Source organism: Poecilia reticulata, chromosome 8 (assembly GCF_904066995.2).
Source record: "Poecilia reticulata chromosome 8, P_reticulata-male-v2, whole genome shotgun sequence".
In the NCBI taxonomy this organism is placed as follows: domain Eukaryota; kingdom Metazoa; phylum Chordata; class Actinopteri; order Cyprinodontiformes; family Poeciliidae; genus Poecilia; species Poecilia reticulata.
This window is the reverse complement of record NC_088837.1, coordinates 10,853,480-10,870,401: the sequence shown is the minus strand read 5'-3', so window position 1 is coordinate 10,870,401 and position 16,922 is coordinate 10,853,480. Positions and strand designations below refer to the sequence as shown.

At 36.0% G+C, this 16,922-nt stretch overlaps 1 protein-coding gene, 1 long non-coding RNA gene and 1 gene segment (V, D, J or C); 2 read left to right on the top strand and 1 right to left on the bottom strand.

Moving 5' to 3' along the window:
• The first annotated feature begins 565 nt into the window (after nt 1-565).
• On the top strand, nt 566-1,162 carry LOC145552510 (uncharacterized). Its single transcript, XR_014088577.1, has 2 exons — nt 566-795; nt 952-1,162. It is a non-coding gene; the product is annotated as an uncharacterized LOC145552510 (long non-coding RNA).
• Nucleotides 1,163-5,345: 4,183 nt separating this feature from the next.
• On the bottom strand, nt 5,346-11,398 carry LOC145547534 (immunoglobulin heavy constant mu-like). The segment is given in 8 exon segments: nt 5,346-6,002; nt 6,158-7,744; nt 7,882-8,181; nt 8,277-8,561; nt 8,674-8,961; nt 9,643-9,716; nt 10,999-11,173; nt 11,261-11,398. Coding segments are annotated over 5 exon segments (1,308 nt in total).
• A 1,108-nt stretch (nt 11,399-12,506) lies between these two features.
• LOC145552509 (calcium-binding protein 5-like) lies at nt 12,507-15,843 on the top strand. Its single transcript, XM_081609872.1, has 6 exons — nt 12,507-12,834; nt 13,502-13,532; nt 13,631-13,774; nt 14,174-14,283; nt 14,390-14,537; nt 15,464-15,843. The coding sequence occupies exons 1-6, from the start codon at nt 12,781-12,783 to the stop codon at nt 15,490-15,492; spliced, it is 516 nt and encodes a 171-aa protein (XP_081465998.1). The 5' UTR covers nt 12,507-12,780; the 3' UTR covers nt 15,493-15,843.
• Nucleotides 15,844-16,922: the final 1,079 nt, after the last annotated feature.

The window sequence follows — 16,922 nt, the reverse complement described above, 5'->3', positions numbered from 1 at the left end:
TGATAAATCTGGATTCATCATCCTTGATGGTGTTTCTATTTACTGGATCAGATCGTCTAAAATTATGTTTAGTTCAAAAGTCACCTTGATAGCATTACCTTTTAAATACGACTTTTGGTTTTAATTTTTCTGAATCACATTCAGATTTATTTGCTATATTGACACAAACGAGGAATTTTACTTCAGTTCAGTTACATACAGATAAAGGGGATACAAAAATTGAAAGTTTTTTGTGCCACGGTGTGTTAATTTAAAAAAATGAAATTTTCTTAGAGCTCCCCTTCTGGTAGATTGACACAACCAGTTCACATTATGGGTTTTTGTACGGCTCTGCAGCTGGTTTGTGTCACTGTGACTCTCTGGCACAGTAATACACAGCAGAGTCTCCAGGCTGCATATTCTGTCCATTCAGAGTCACTGTTTTACTGGAAGTGTCTAAATCAATACTGAACTTGTTCTTCAGTGACTCTTGGTAGAATGTGTGATAAACACTTTTCACCCCAATCCACTCCAGTCCTTTTCCTGCAGGCTGCCTGATCCAAGCTGCATAGTAGCTGCTGAAAGAATAAGAGACCTGACATGTGATGGTCAGAGTTTGGCCTGACTGCACAGTCAAAGAGGCCGGCTGTGTCAGCTGTTCACATTTCACCCCTGTGGATAAAAGAATACATTCATTCAACTGACAATGTAAATAAATTCATTGTGCCCATACAGTGTTTTCATCAGTGAGACTCACAGGATGCAGCAGCCAGCAGCAGCAGCAGCAGAGCTACAGAGAACATGTTGGTGATGAAGGTGATGGGAGTTTCTCTTCTCCTGCAGCTGACAGCATCAGATCAAGTCTTTAAAGCAGAAAGTTAATTTGCATAATTAACAACGAGCCTGTCTGTATTTCTGCATGTTATGAAGGTATTAAATGTTTGATTGTAAAACAGTTATTTTGTTTTTTAGGACTTTCGTATATGGTGTCCAGGGTGTACCATGCCTCTTGCCCGTTCACCACTATAAATAGGCACCAGCCTCCCTTGAAACCCAACAAGGAAAAGAGAGATAATGGATTTAAAGATGGACTGTTGTATTGACTGTATATGTCCTAAAGAGTTCACATTTTTCTCTCCTTCTCAAATGGAAGAATTGTAATAAAGCTTCCCTTTGTCAGTGATTTTAAAATGTTTTATTGTTTTATTTATTTGTTTAAATATATTTCACATCTGTAGCTTTCTGTTGACATTTGTTCTTTCATTATAAGGAGCTGTAATCAAACTCCTGTGTGCTGTGTGGAACAAAGAGGCTATATTATATTAAAATAAAATTTACTAGATGTATTTAGATCTTATGTAATAGTGAAAAACATGCAAGCCATTCAACAATCTAATTTCAGTGTTAGTTAAAATCAGCATGCAGTTTTTATAATTACAGTACATGTGATACAATAAATAAACATATTGGTCATAAAGTAACATGAAGGGCCTATAGCATTACTAAAAAAGACCATGTTGAAAATTCTATTTATAAAAGGTCAAATAATTTCAGAATCTAACTGATAGCTACTTATTTTAAACATTTTCCAAAGCTCTGTAAAGCATTTATAATAAATGCAAAAGATGTAAACCATTTCCTTTTAAATATATTAATTTAATTGTGTACAAGCGCCTCTTCTGGTCAATAGTTGTAAAGCAGGTGTTCAGGTCATGAGGAGTTTTTGAACAGCTCTGCTGCTTGTTTGAGTCACTGTGGTTGTATCTCGCACAGTAATACACAGCAGAATCATCTGGCTGCATATTCTGTCCGTTCAGAGTCACTGTGTTACTGGAGCCATCCAAACTGATGCTGAACTTGTTCTTCAGTGAATCTTTGTAGTATTTGCTACATCCAATGCATTCCATCCCAATCCACTCCAGTCCTTTCCCAGCAGGTTGTCTGATCCAAGCTGTTAAGTAGCTGCTCAGAGAATAAGAGACCTGACAGCTGATGGTCAGAGAGTGACCTGGCTGCGCAGTTTGAGAATCTGGCTGGGTCAGCTGCTCACACTTCACACCTGAGAAAGAAACCAATTTAAAATTGCTATCAGCAGGGAATCATTGTGGTGTGATTATTGTATCACTCTTTGTAAGACTCACAGGATGCAGCAGCCAGCAGCAGCAGCAGAGCTACAGAGGACATGTTGAAGATGATCTGATGGGAGTTTCTCTTCTGCAGCATCAGATGAAGCCTTTAAACCAGGACACTTCATTTACATAAACATCCTGCCAGAACTTTTAGAGAACATAATATCTGTTCATTCAGTTTTTCAAGCAGTAAGATGAATTAATTTGCAAAGTTAACACTTCATTTATTTCTTGGTTATAAAGACAACATACTGTGTTTGCTGTTTATTTTCACAGCTATGACCATTGTTTTACATCATAAAACCTTTTGTGAACTATTTTAAACTCTTTAGTTCCTGTGTGACTTTTTCAGTCTAAAATATTAATACATTTTATTACTAGTGTTGTGTTTCTAAGATTGATATTTCTAGTTTATAGAAACAGTGCAAATTAGTTAATCTGTCTGTTTTGTTGCAATCACTTTTAAATATGTACATTTAATCCAGAAAATATTCTTCACTCTTTGTTTTCTACCCATTTTGTGACATTAGGGACTTATTATATAACTACTCTTTATAAAGTTTAAAAGAAAGAAGCTAGATAATGTAGTGTAAAGCACTTTCAGTGGTAAAAATGACAGAAAACTGATGAACAAGGTCAATCTGTTCCCATTTTGCTAAATCAATTTGTGGTCTTACAGTGCCTCCTCTGGTCATTTGTGAGTACTGCATGTCTCCAAACTGGGTGTTTTTTCCTTTCTTGTGGTACAGCTCTGCTGCTTGTTCCCATTACTCTGGTTCTCTGGTTCACTATAACACAGCTGTGTTCTCTGCATTCATGTGTGGGAGGTTTAACCGTAACTGATACTGAGACTCATCCACCACCTCTTTAACTCTTTCCCCCTGCACTGTCCAGCAGGTGTCCATAATAGACCCGACAGTTGCTAGTCATATATTGACCTTGGTGCACAGTGACAGAGGCTGACTCTTGTTACACCTGAAACAATAACTTATCAAAGCAGCTTAATATTAAGTCATCAGCAAAGCTACTGATGTGCATGTTGATGCAGAGTTTCTCTTTTTCTGCAGCTGAATAGATGTAGCCAGTCAGTATTTTTGACTTATACTTATTCTGTACATTCAAGCAAGCAAAGCCAGTTATGTCAAAGTAGTGTCACTGATTTCAAGTCCATTCTGTGGGGAGCAAAAATATACTATAGCCCTTTTACTTAACTTGTGAATTTGACTTTTTCTTTTAATTTCTTCCCTGCATCAAATCAAAGAGATTACGAAATGTATAAGTTTTGTTTTCAATGAAAAATATAGTATTTTATAAAATCTTAGCTCAAAGTTGGAATATAAGAGTTAAAGAAAAAATTAAGAAGTAAAGCCAAAATTAAAACTAACAAAATTTCACAATATTTAGAGTATAAAAACCAAGAAGAATCATGTATAAAAGTTGTTTGTTTGATAGTTTATTTTGTTTCTGTTTTGTTTGTTATTGCCTCACTATCTACATCTAAATAGCAAATTTCTGTGTCTTTCATATTTCTATATACATTAACAAACTAGCATAAAAAGCACATTGCTTCTAGTTGTAACAAATATTTTAAAAAGTTTTATAATACTTGACAAGAAAAGGCATCATTCTCAGTGTGTCAACCCAGCGTTAGCTGTCATCCAGCGCCCCCTGTAGGTTTTATTAAAAATAACATATCAAATGTTTTTGCACAGTCTCTCTGATATTATTAAGATCTTTGTCTCTTCCTTTGTACTGTAATATTTTGCAGAATCATCTCAGATGTGCCATGCTGTTACAGTCACCTCTGCTGATCTCCACACATCCCCATCAGTCACCAGAAACAGAAACAGGTGAGCCAAACCCCTTTGACTCCAGAGCTTTTCCCTCATGTTGCCTGATCCGGTGCATCTCACAGCAAGTAAAACGAAACCCAGATCCTCTGCTGGACCGACTTAGAGTCTCTCCAGACTGTTTTACTGGAAGGAAGCGACTCCACACTCTGTCCTATATTATCTAGTATCATAAAAAGAAGGCAGACGATATAGTGAGATAATTATCTGGACGTTTTGTCCCTTTGCTAATCATATAACTGTGTTTAAAGCAGAAAAACTCACAGGGCAGTCAGGAAACTGCCCTGTGAGTTTCCTGACTGAAAAGTGTCAGGAAACTGACACAGGAAACAGGGCAGTGTGAGTTTCCTGGCCACACTGCCCTGTGATGAAAAGTGTGTTCTTCACCGCGAAGTTGGAGGTGAAACCAATGATTTGCCACAAAAAGAACAACATCACTCAGCAAAACAGAAGCACAACCACAGATATTTGCATCACGCTATCAGTTCTCAGAGATTAACTATTCACATTTCTCTGGTTCTTTGGTTAATCTTTGGCTTTTATTTTGTACAAACACTGTAAGTAAAAGTTAAATCATGACATCCAAAATGTTCAAAACAATCCATTCATTGGAGGTCAGTTAAATATTATATAACTTTGCCAAAATCTTCAAGCATAAAAAACAAATTATTAAATATGCATTTGAATTTACTCTCATAAATTATATTTGTCAATATTTCATGAGCAAATATTTCTAACCATAACATTTATTGTATGAAACAACAATGCATATTTTTATCCATTCATGTCATCCATTGTTTATTTACTTATTGGAAACTTGTTTGTTAAAGTTTTCTCTCAGCAGAACTTAAGTTCAAAGTTTGGATTAAAAAATGTTTTTTGTATGAGGTCAAAGGTCACTGATACAATGAGGGTCAGTCGTTTTTCATTTAGAGCTGGTTTTTAACACCATTACATTTATCTAAATATTTTTGAAAACCATATTAATATATGTTTTGGATGCCTGTGACTGCTTTTAGTTTTGTCCTAATTTCAGACACCTTTTTTAATTCAGTCCTAATAAACTCTGAAATCTCCTTTTGACTATTTTCTTGGAATAGAAGAAAATTTTACTCTTTGTTGGTGTACAAATAATGTGACAAGAAAAAAGTATGAAAATAAAAATCTGTCTTTTTCATCAATCTTGTTTCCCACTAGCAAAAATAAAATAAAATAATTAAAATCTGTTTCTAAACATTAATGCAGTAATTTTGCCTGAGACGTGTGTGTGTGTGTATGAGTGTGTGACAACAGGATGTGTTGGGGAGTGATCTGAACTCAGATGAGGGGTGAAGACAAATTTTCATGCCTAAAAGGTTCATATCTCATATTTTTAATGTTTCATCAAAAAGAAATTCACAAAATATGAGGTGCTTCCTTTACTGATCGATATAAGTCAGGAAGCAACTCGAACTGAGAGCGAGAGCTGACATTCAAATGAAAGGAGTCAGATTCATTTCTGCTGTCTGAAACGTTTATTTATATTTCTGGTGGTTTTCACAAAGTTTCACAGCTGCAGGTGTTTTCTCAGAGGTACACAGAGAAAGAGGAATCGACTCTCTGAAGGGAAACTGGAAACCTGTAAGGCTTAACTGATAACGGCCGTTCACGCTACGATGGCTTCAAGGGGCGGTAAACAAAAAACTGATCAGGCAAAAAGAAAACCTCAGAAGTTTATGTTTGTATTCTACATATTTAATTTTTTCAACACACATAAAAATTAAAAACTACAAAAGATACCATAGCGGTGATTCTTGCTGCACGTTGTTATCTCTAGCTCTAAAAGAAGAAAGCATTTTTTTTAACTGTATATGGAAACTTATGTCACACATTAAGAGATCATCAATATATTCTATTTAAATGTAAGCAACATTACAGCACTTTTAGGATGGCAACACTTTTATAGCTAATGTACAAACATAAAATTATTTGAGATGGTTCAGTCATTCAGATAGAAAAGAAAAGATCACTGTGTTTGTCACACATTCCTCTGCTCTTGTTTTATCTAAAAAAAAAGAAAAGAAAAAAGCAAATTAAAAATGTATACATCTTGCAAAAATGTTGCTGCAGTTCTGCAACATTAAGAGACATTAAGTTATTGTGTATTAATAACAATGTATTCTTTCTGTTCTGTCAGCAAACAACAGCCAGCAAATTGACCTTGTGCAGGGTGAGCATTAAGCTGTATGACAGGCTGAATATGAAGAGGAACAGGAAAGACGAGGCCGTGAACCAGAGGCTGCTGTATTCGTCTTCATCACCACCTTTATCTTTGCCGCTCAGAGCGAATGTCAGACTGGAGAAATCTGATAAAAACACAGCAGAGACCGATTACATAAATTCCATATGTAGAAATGTATTTACTAGATCTGTCGTCTGAAGGTAAGTTGTTGTACTGAATTTAGCTTAAGGGTATTAAAGTAAAGGGGGCTGTGCACATGTGTAGACTTTTCAGATGTTTATAAAACCTCAGTCAGTCATTATTGGTTGAAAACCATGTATCTATTATTAACCATCTATTTTCTGTCATATCACAGTTATTTAATATTTTTAATTTAAATGGATAAGGAATATAGTTTCAAAAATACACTGAAACTTCTGGCTGTAATGTGACAAAATAAAAGTTTACAGGGATTGAATAATTTTGTAAGGCACTGATTCATGCAATAAAGAAAAAATATTGTGAGTGCAAAATATATGCAGTTTATTATCGCTGCCTAGCAACAAGAAGGTCCTGGACTAGAATCTCATCCTGGGATCTTTCTGCATGGACTCTGCATGTTCACCCTGTGCATGTGTTGGTTCTCTCCATACACTCTGACTTCCTCCCAAAATCCAAAAACACAGCTGTGAGTTTAAGTGGTGTCTGTGTGTGCATGGTCTTTCCTGTGGTGACCTGTCTGGGGTGCACCTGACCTTTAACCTCATGACCAAGAGGCACCTGCCACACTGTGGCCAAGCAAGGATAAGCAGGTTTAAACAATGGATGGATGGGTTTTGCTTGCACATAAGTATCTTGAACCTCAGTTCTTTCTCATTGCATCCATATAAAAGAAAAAAACTGTGATGGTAGGTTGGCTGAAAGTTTTCTAAGCTAGTTGACCTTGTAATAAATAAAAAAATATATTGATTTTATTAACATTCCCAATATTTTAAAACTCTGAATGTCATCTATTTTCTCCATTGTTATTTACTCACAAGCAGGCAACAATTTCCATGCAACATTTATTTAAAACATTTGACAGCTGGACAGTTTGACAGAGACAAATCTTTGTTGAAAACTGAACAGAACAACAAAAAAACAGACAAAATGACTTGTGAATACTGACAAAAGACATAAATTCCACAAGGACAAAACATTTGCAAAACAATGTCACGTTTAAAGCTGAATAGAGTCACCACACTCAGCAGCGTTACCCATGGCCTGAGACACTCCGCTGGGTTTCATGCGATCCCCACGGCCGGCAGTCCACACGTTGCAATAGAAGACGTAGCCTCCGCTCCACTTCTCCTTGGTGGTGGTGTGAACACTTACAACGGAGTAGCCATTTTTGGTCTTTCTTGGTGGAAAGTCGGTGCCATCATTATACACTGAGCTACTTTGTTCGACATCTTCAGTCCAGGCGATATAGTAGTCCTGAAGCACGTCACTGGAAACCAAACACACCAGAGTGACCTGAGCCGATGCTTCTCGGCCAATATCCTTTTCTGGAAGCACGTGGACTGTTACTTTTGGCTCTGTGCCGTCTAGGAAAAAAAAGATATTGTTTACTGATCAAGTTGAAACCATAAATCATTTTATTATTTGGTGTTAAGACAGAAGATAGCCCCTTGCAAAATACTAAAATCCCCTCTGTTATCCACTCTATTTGTGAGTAACATACCTCCATTGTTGACAGTCAGGTCTTGAATAACTGGTTCCACGTCTTCTGCTACAGCAGAACATCTCACTTTGCTCACTGTCCTCCAGTCGGAGGAATTAAAAGTGATGATGCTGTGTTTGCTGTACTGCATTGTTGCTTCCTTAATGTTGCTGCTCACACGTTCTCCATTAATCTCCCAGATGATTTCAGTCGCTGACACAATTTCATTGTCCTGTCCGGAGACGACGCAGTCCAACTCTGCCTGGTTGTTGCTGAACAGTTTTTTAGGACTCAGAGGGTTCAGTGTCACTGTGATGGGAGCTGCAAAACAAAATAAACGATTTCAACGCAAATTACATGAAAGATTAGATCTGTTCACAACGTTAACATTTGTCAAAATCTGAAGCACACTTTACCTTTTGAAGCTTTCTTTGTGTAAGTTTTTCCGAGGTGGGTCACTTCACATGAGTAAACAGCTTCACTATCCCAGTCAGAGCTCTTCAATTTTAGGACGCTGGCGGCTGAATACGAGTCTCCGAGTTTTTTGGGAGGCCATTCATTGTGTCCAGACACCTCATTGCCATTCTTTTTCCATTTGACTGACAGATTTTCAGGACAAAAATCCTCAATGACGCACACTAGTGTCTGACCGTCTCCAGTTGTCACCGAGAGCAAAGTCAGTTTTGGGGGACAGGAGGCCCCTGAGCAAAATAGGAAGAGCAGAGAAATTTTTTTTAAATAGCATAAAAAATACTAAGAAAAATGAGGATCCAATAGGGTTTAAAATACTACAACTAATTACAAACTACTTACTTTTTGCATTCACAGTCTTGGTGCCACCAGAATGAGTCACTGAACATTGGTAAGACTTTAGATTTGCTTCAGATCTGGACATTTGAACCAAACTGACTTCTGTAAATCTGTTGTTTGCTTCCACTGCAGGATAACGTTCAGAATCCAGCGGCGCTCCACTCGCATCGCTCCACTCAAAAGAGAGACTCTGTGGGTAGAAGTCAAGAGCCAGGCAGCTCAGGGTGACTTTATCTCCTGATGCAGGACTGAACCAAACCATCGGGACCAGAACCGGAGGAACAGGCGGTTCTGTCAAGACAAAAGTGAAAAACACAAAAAAAGGAAAGACCTAATGTGATTAACTGATCAATAATTATTAAGAAGTATTTACTCTTTGATTCCCAGAGCCAAATTCTAATATTTACAACTAATAAATATTTAAAATTGTGCTGATAAACTTCCTTAATCATCCAATAAGTAAACAGGTGAAATAAAATAAAAAGATACATTCTACATAATTTTCTTTCATTTAAGATTTTACATTTTATTTGTCCAAAATAATTACATATAATTATTACACTGTTGATAGCTTCCAATAATCTTACTCTCTTATGCTCTGAACAACATTTTTATTTATCAATAAATGTACTTATATTTTTAAAATATATGGACAAAATTACTGTTGTATTGTGTGTTGATTTTTTTTCATCAGTTTATGTTTTTCTTTTATAAGTTAACATCGCAGCGTTTTCTCTAAGTGTGAATTTACACACGTTGTAGTTAAATCCAAGTACAATAATAAAAATGCTGTTTTTATCTCATATTTTCTGTTTTACAATTGTAATAGGATTGGGCGATTTAATGTAAAAATAAATAAATAAATACTTTGATAAAACATGCTGAGCATGTCCTTCAGGTATTTGATAATAAAATAATTGGATAACAAAGTAAAACCAGAACATAATCTATTATCTAAAAAATGCAGCTTACCTGAGGTCACTGTGACCTTTGTCCCTTCACCCCAGTAATCTAAGGCATCACAGTGCTGCCTTCTCATTCACTGTCTGAACAAAAACACCAGGCATATTAAAGCATGTAACATGTTAGAATCCAGGTAAAGAAAATACAGAGCAGATATATTCTAACATCAGCAGGATATCCTGGTGTGAGTCTTTGAATTTGTGTAATTCAATTAAACTTCATCACTTAATTATGTGCAGGAGCGACAGAGAGAGAAACTTTCACATCTAAACACACAAACATACTTTTTATGATTTTATGAACTAAAAATAAGTTGCTTTTTTTCCTTCAACACATAAACTAAACAGCAACAAGCTTATCTTTAATTTTATTTGGAAAAAAATATGATTTCTTTAGTTGTGCATTGACCTCTTTGTTTTGGTAGCTTTTGTATTGCCATGTTTCTTAGTGGCATAGCCTCCTGACCACCACTGTGATAAACCACCACACAAAAACCATCAGGTCAGATCTACATTAAACTATGCAGAATCTTGTTCCCGGATAGTAGAGATGTTCATGCTTTTGTGGAGAGAGAAAACTAGCTGTTTTGCGGTAAATAAGGTCTCAGATTAGGCCCAGACTTTGCTGGGAGAAATATTAAAACAGCTGGATGAAAAATTTCCTGCCAGCTGATCCACTGTTCTAGATCTATTGTCAAATTCAATTCTTTTATTGTATAGGTAGTGAAATCTAACCCAAACCTACATTTAGTTAAAAACTTTATTCAGTTTGAAACTTTTATTAGAATAATCCTGAGAAGGAAACTAAGGATTAGGGTTGGGTACAGTGCTGTGTAGAAATGAAAAAGGAAATTATCAAGCCATCCATCTGGTGATGCACCTGTTGCACTCTGTCATCCCTGAAAGTCAGAAAACAGCTCCAGATGTGCAAAGAGAAAGAGATTAAGTTCATTGTGAATTCCGACAATTTAACACAGAAGCCAAATTTTTAATTATGAAGGGATTGTAACTAAATTATGATCACCAGTTGTTTATATATATCAGCCACAGTTGCTTTTCTGACATTTTCACTCCTTCACAAACAATATTAACTGGATCTTTTTCTTAATGTTGAGCTGATTCTTTTTGAACATTACATTAAATAAATATGAATGAGAATATGCCACAGCTGTGATTTCATGTCTTGTTTTTCTCTGGGAGGTTTTTACACTGGCGTTGTGGCGTTTTGAGTCACTGTGCTGTATGAGCACAGAAGTACAGGGCAGAGTCTTCCTCTGTCAGACTCCTGATGCTGAGGTGTGCAGAGCTGCTGGACGCATCATACGAGAGAGCAAAACGACTTTGAAAGGATGAAGAATATTCTTGCCTTGACCGTGACTGTCTTCCAATCCACTCAAGAGCTCTCCCTGTCTTTTGCCGGGTCCAGTGAACAAACTCGTTAGCTATGTCAAATCCATTCACAGAGCAGGATATCTTTGCCGCTTCTCCGGGCTTTTTCACCACAGAGGGCGGCTGCTCCAGTTTGATCTGACCCAAGACTCCTGCAAGTAAGAAGAGGATGTTGGACAAAAGACTAAAATCATAAAAACACACAATTATCCAGCACAGAAAAGGATTGTGTTTCTCACCATGAATGGTGACTGCAACTAATAGAGTCCTGACTTCTAGATTTGTCATTCTGCGTTAATGCAAGCCCGCTCGTTTCTGGTTAGCGTTAGCGCTCCAGTCAAAAATAAACCAGCTTCTTGTTGTTCTGCCACAGTAACTTGCTGGTTTTAAAAGCCCTTCCCCTACTGCTTTAAATAAGGGAAGTACTTCTAATCTATTTACATTCATATACAATTTACAAAAGAGGAACATAAATGGTATCATTGAAAAACGGCATCACACAAACAAGAAGGATGACAGGGTTTGTTTTTTATGTTAAATGATTTTGCTCCATTGATGATTAATTGACCTTTGTCCTAAGCCCCTTGAGTTAAAAAAATAAAATAAAATATGAATATTTTATTCTAAAAAATAAAATAAAACATCTATAAAGACAACAAGAAGTTGACTTTATAGCTGTAAGTGTCCTAAAACTTGTCCTCCTGTTGACAGGACCAAAATATCTGACTGTAAACGTCATTAGACAGAGTTCTTAGCTCCCTTGAGAGTTTTTCTGTTTCGTAGTAGAAAAAGGCCTAAAAGGCATGAGGTTTTTAGGAAACAAGCACGCTGAAGGAGTCTGATCACTGAGCAGAGAGAGTCGAGAGGCGGGGATGTATCAGATTAATGGATGAATGTTGGGACATTTCTGTCCGAGTTCTTTCTGTTGCACAATATTTAATTAAATCAGGATTATTTTTCAGTCAAATAACATTACTATGGCAACTGATAAAATAATTGGCATTAGTGATTTTTGAATCTTTCTGCCACATTTTACACTTTTGATCCCAATATTTAGACTGCTAAACTTTGATCCATTTGTTTAATCATCTGTCTTTTTGCAATTATTATGCATTTCAGATCATTTATGTCTGTTTTTATTACTCTGCTACACCTACTATTGAATTATTTCCCAGAGAAATTTCTACTAGTAAGAAATTAGACATTTTAATTACTCTATAGATGCCTTTCACTAAAATAAAGTCACTATTAAGTGGAGAATTTTTTTGTGTGTGTAATGGCTGGATTAAAAATTGTGCATTGTCAGCTTTTATCAAAGTTCTGCACAAATAATTAAATTAAATGAATATGATTGTCTTAGTTGATATTTCGTCATAATCTGGCTTTCTCGCACCGTCCAAAACCACGACTGAATTGCCCTTGTGCATGGCTGGCAATTTAAAGTAGCCATTTCCTCTCATCCAATGAGTGCTGCAGAAAAACACCATGCTCCAACCACTGGCCACTGACCATGTGAAGCTATGGTCCCCATTAAGCCTACGCTGTCTCTCCGGACAAAAGCTGAAAAGATAATCCACACGAGACGTCACCGCACATCGCTGCAGAGTTCACCGCTGCTGGATTCATTCACAGAGAGATCCTCATCCTCAACGACACCTCAAGATACAGGCTGGTGGAATGTAAGGCAGGAAATTTTGTTTCTTTTATTTTTCTACCGAGCCACAACCGCTAGAAGAGGATTTAGACTCAGCATCTCATCATGAGCATTAAGCAGCCCTGCATCTTTCTCAGAGGAGGAGCAAAGAGGAGACAAGTAAGTCAGGAGAGTTTGATGATTTAACAGTAAAGGGTGCAGCATGTGCTTCTTGGTTTAGCATCTTGATCAGTTCAAATGATTTCAGCAAATTCAAATTCAATCGATGGCCAATCTTTGTGTTCACGTCTTTGTTATTGCAGCCAGCTTTTTTTGTGACCTTTGATTTACTGTACAAAGGTCAAATAACTGCACCGCGGTTTGAGAAGCGCAAACTTTCTGCAAGTCATGGGGAATTATGAGTACTCAACATCTTTCTGCTCAAACACTCAATTTACTTAAAACCATTTCATTGGATTTTGTACTTTTATTGCAAACGTCACTCATGTCCAGATTTTGACCAAAGTTAAGAACCTCATAGAGTTTGAGCTGAAGAAATACAAAAACCTGATTAAAAACCTTTCATTTTTCAAAAACTGCCAGAAGATGAAATATGAAATTGACATTTTTTAGTTTTATTGATAGATTGTTATTTTCTTGTTAGCATATATTTCTGATTATGTATACATTTCCAATAATATATGTTTAATATATGAAGTTTATATTTTGGAAATGGACACAATGTGCAGCACTGAACAAAATATAACATATTTATAGTGTAACTGTATGTATAAATTGATCTGAGGTTAAATGTTTATTTAGAAACAAACTTTTTGTTGTTTTACAGACAAGAAATCTCACACGGGACGAGCTTGAAGGTAATGTCAAGACGGTGTTTTCAGCTCCAAACACTGAGTTAATGAAGCTTTTAAGTTTTGACAATTTTCCGTTTTCTGTGTTTGTGTGTGATCTATAGAGCTACGTGAAGCTTTTATAGAGTTTGATAAAGATAAGGATGGTTTTATTACCTGCAAAGACTTGGGGAACCTGATGAGAACCATGGGCTACATGCCGACTGAGATGGAGCTGATTGAACTGAGCCAAAACATTAACATGAACAGTGAGTAAACTGTGTATTAAAGTCATTAAACAATATAGGTTTATCCCAGATCTAATAGAAGAAGTCCCATTGATGTTACTTTCTCTTATCTGCAGATAATTTAAAGATCATGTAAGCTTAGAACAAAAGCTAAAGCCATTTTTCTAATACGACCACTATTTTCCACTATCAATCAATGCATCTTTTTTCAATTCTTCCAGAAATACTCAAGAAAAAATGTACAAATTCACATTTTGACAATTAAAATGCTAAACTTTGATTGCAGGATTTGCTTTAGGATCTTTCATATACATCCTGACCTGTACCTATTCGGTTTAAATGATAATGTCAATCACTGTAGGTCACTGTGATGTAAAATAAACCGAATGTTTTTGTCATTTTGCTGCCTTGTTGGCGCAGTGGGGGGACGGGTGGACTTTGAGGATTTTGTGGAACTGATGACCCCCAAGCTTCTGGATGAAACCGCCGGGATGATCGGGTTGAAAGAACTCAGGGATGCTTTCAGAGAGGTGAGCTCAACATATACTACATTTTATCTATATTTTTGTGCAATATGGAACCCCACTTATTAAATGTACTTATTAAAAATGAATAAAATCTGTTCTTTTTGTGTAGTTTGACATAGATGGGGACGGGTCCATCACCTCCGAAGAGCTGAAATTCGCTATGATAAAGCTGTTGGGCGAGCAGACGAGTGAGAAAGAAATAGGAGAGGTGGTCAAAGAAGTCGACGACAATGGAGATGGAAAAGTTGACTTTGAGGGTAAGAAAAAAGAAGACATAATCGCAGTGAAATATCGGCATTACGTAACCATCTGTACTCAGATGTTAAGTTGGAGGATTGCTTTGTGAAATTGCATAATTAATGTGGTTCAGAATGCGGCAATGTTACATAAAAGAGGATTATAATTAACTTCTTTCTAATAATACGTTGCAATCTGCTGGCTTCCTGCTGCTAGAAAACTTATATTTCCCCCAAACTGGTCATTTCTGATTTGCTTAATCTGGCTGCAGTGTTTTGAAAATGGGTTTGGATTAGTTAGTTAGTTAGTTGGTTAGTTAGTTGGTTAGTTAGTTAGTTAGAGTGATGCTGTTTGCCATTGAAATATAGTTCAAAATAACTTGACTTTTGTTATCAATTATTGCTATAGTGAAATGTGTTTTATTGAATGAAATCTATATCAATCTAACTGAATTGATTTGAGTTCTGTGAAGATGAATTAATTTAACTGAAGTTGACTTGATTTTTTAAATCTGATTTGATCCGACTTGGTTTGAGTTTTAATTAACTTTAGGTGAAATTAAGCAACTTGATCTCAACTTAAGCTGAGCTGAATTGAGTTGCGTTGACTTGGCCTTTTTTGATTTGATGAGTTGAGTTAAATAAAGAGACCTTGACTTAATACACTGAGATTAAAATTTCTTGATTTGATTTGATTTGTTTAGATTGAGGTGAACTGAGTTCAGTTAAGTTTTTCTGTTTTCTTTTTGTTGAGTTATTTTTTTGTCCATTTTGAAGAGACAAAGTTTGACTAATTATCTTCCTTGTTGCTGGTGGTGTATTTGTTGTTTTACAGTATAAATTATAATCTGAATCTTTCCTAATTCTCAATTTCCTCATTAAAGAAGTTGTTGTGTGGCTTCTGTTTTCTGTTTGAATGAACAATCTGCTGTTCATTTTCTCTCCAGAGTTTGTGAAAATGATGTCAAAGAAGTGAGGACAACAAAATGAAGACAGAAGGGGATCCATGTTGTTTTAATATTTTTTTTAATCTGACAAACTCTTCTTTTTTTGTAAATAATCAAAATTTCTAGTTACATTAATATTATGTTCTTTTAATTTACTACAACAAATGATGGGCAGAAATTTTCAGCGGTAGTTCTTGATTTAAGAAAATAAGAAATAAACTTTTTTGATGTGTAATTTCACAGTTTTCTGTTACATTTGTTACATATTTTTACCTTTTGTTCTCCAGAAATCTTTCATTGAATTACCAATTTGTGTCATTTGTTTAAAAAAAAGTTGTTTAACTGTCCAAGAAAATAAAATAAAGAAAATAATGCTTCAACAGTAGCGGTAAAGACTTTGGATTGAACCCTGAACCCTTGTTAAACAGCCCTGAACAATCAGAGAAATCTTAGCTGTCAGTGTTTCTGGCTTGTGCAGCAGCAGCTGAAAACGATTGTGGTCAACAGAAGCATTTCTGTCCTGATGGGCTGCAGCTTCTTCCACTTTATTTATTGTATCTGCAGGGAGGGAACTGCAGCTGGTTTGATGGGAATGAGCCTCCCAAAGACAAAAGCTCTCTCTGCCTCCTCAGCATTGAATTAGGCCTGCAGTTCTTTGACTCAGTGGTGACACCTGGAGGACAATCTGAGCAGCAAACAGCCTCCTGTCTACTTTTTACCCAGAAACTTTCATTTTACAAATATTTTCACAGTATTTCAAGCTAGGAAATCCAAATAGTTGACTTTTTTTCTTCTAGTTATTCATTTATGAAATATTTTACTTTCAGCTTTTACAGTATTTCCACTGATAGAAGTAAATGTAAGTTTAATTCAAGAATTGCTGAAATTGATTGTTTTATGTTTTAAAAAGATTTTGTCAACAGTCTTCTTTATTAGATGTCGAATTAGTAGCATTTTTATTGAGAGTATATCTTGTAGTAATTCAACTAAACTTTTTTTAAAATCAGAAATAAAGTTTTTTGGGGGTGTGGGGGTTCCCCCGTCACAACCGTCTACATAACCTGTTTTGGGGAAAAAGTTTTACTGGTGTGGTACTGAACGCTTTCAATCCACTCAAAGCTTCATTTTCCAGACATTTTCCTATAAAAAATATATCTAGAGCATGAACCACAATCAAAACAAACACGTAAAACCCAAAGACACTCCAATAAGGATGTAATACTGCAAATAAAAAACATGTCTATATATTTTTGTTTTTGCAGAAGAATAGGAAATCCGATTGTGATATTTAGGTATTCACAGTTGCGTGACAGTGAAGACACACAACTGATTACTGCGTGCTTTGTATTCACTAACACTTACATGTACATTTCCTGTTAAGCATTAAAATAAATAAAACGTAAGCTTACACCCACCACATTAATCCAAGCTGAACAAGTATGACTGGCTTCATATTATG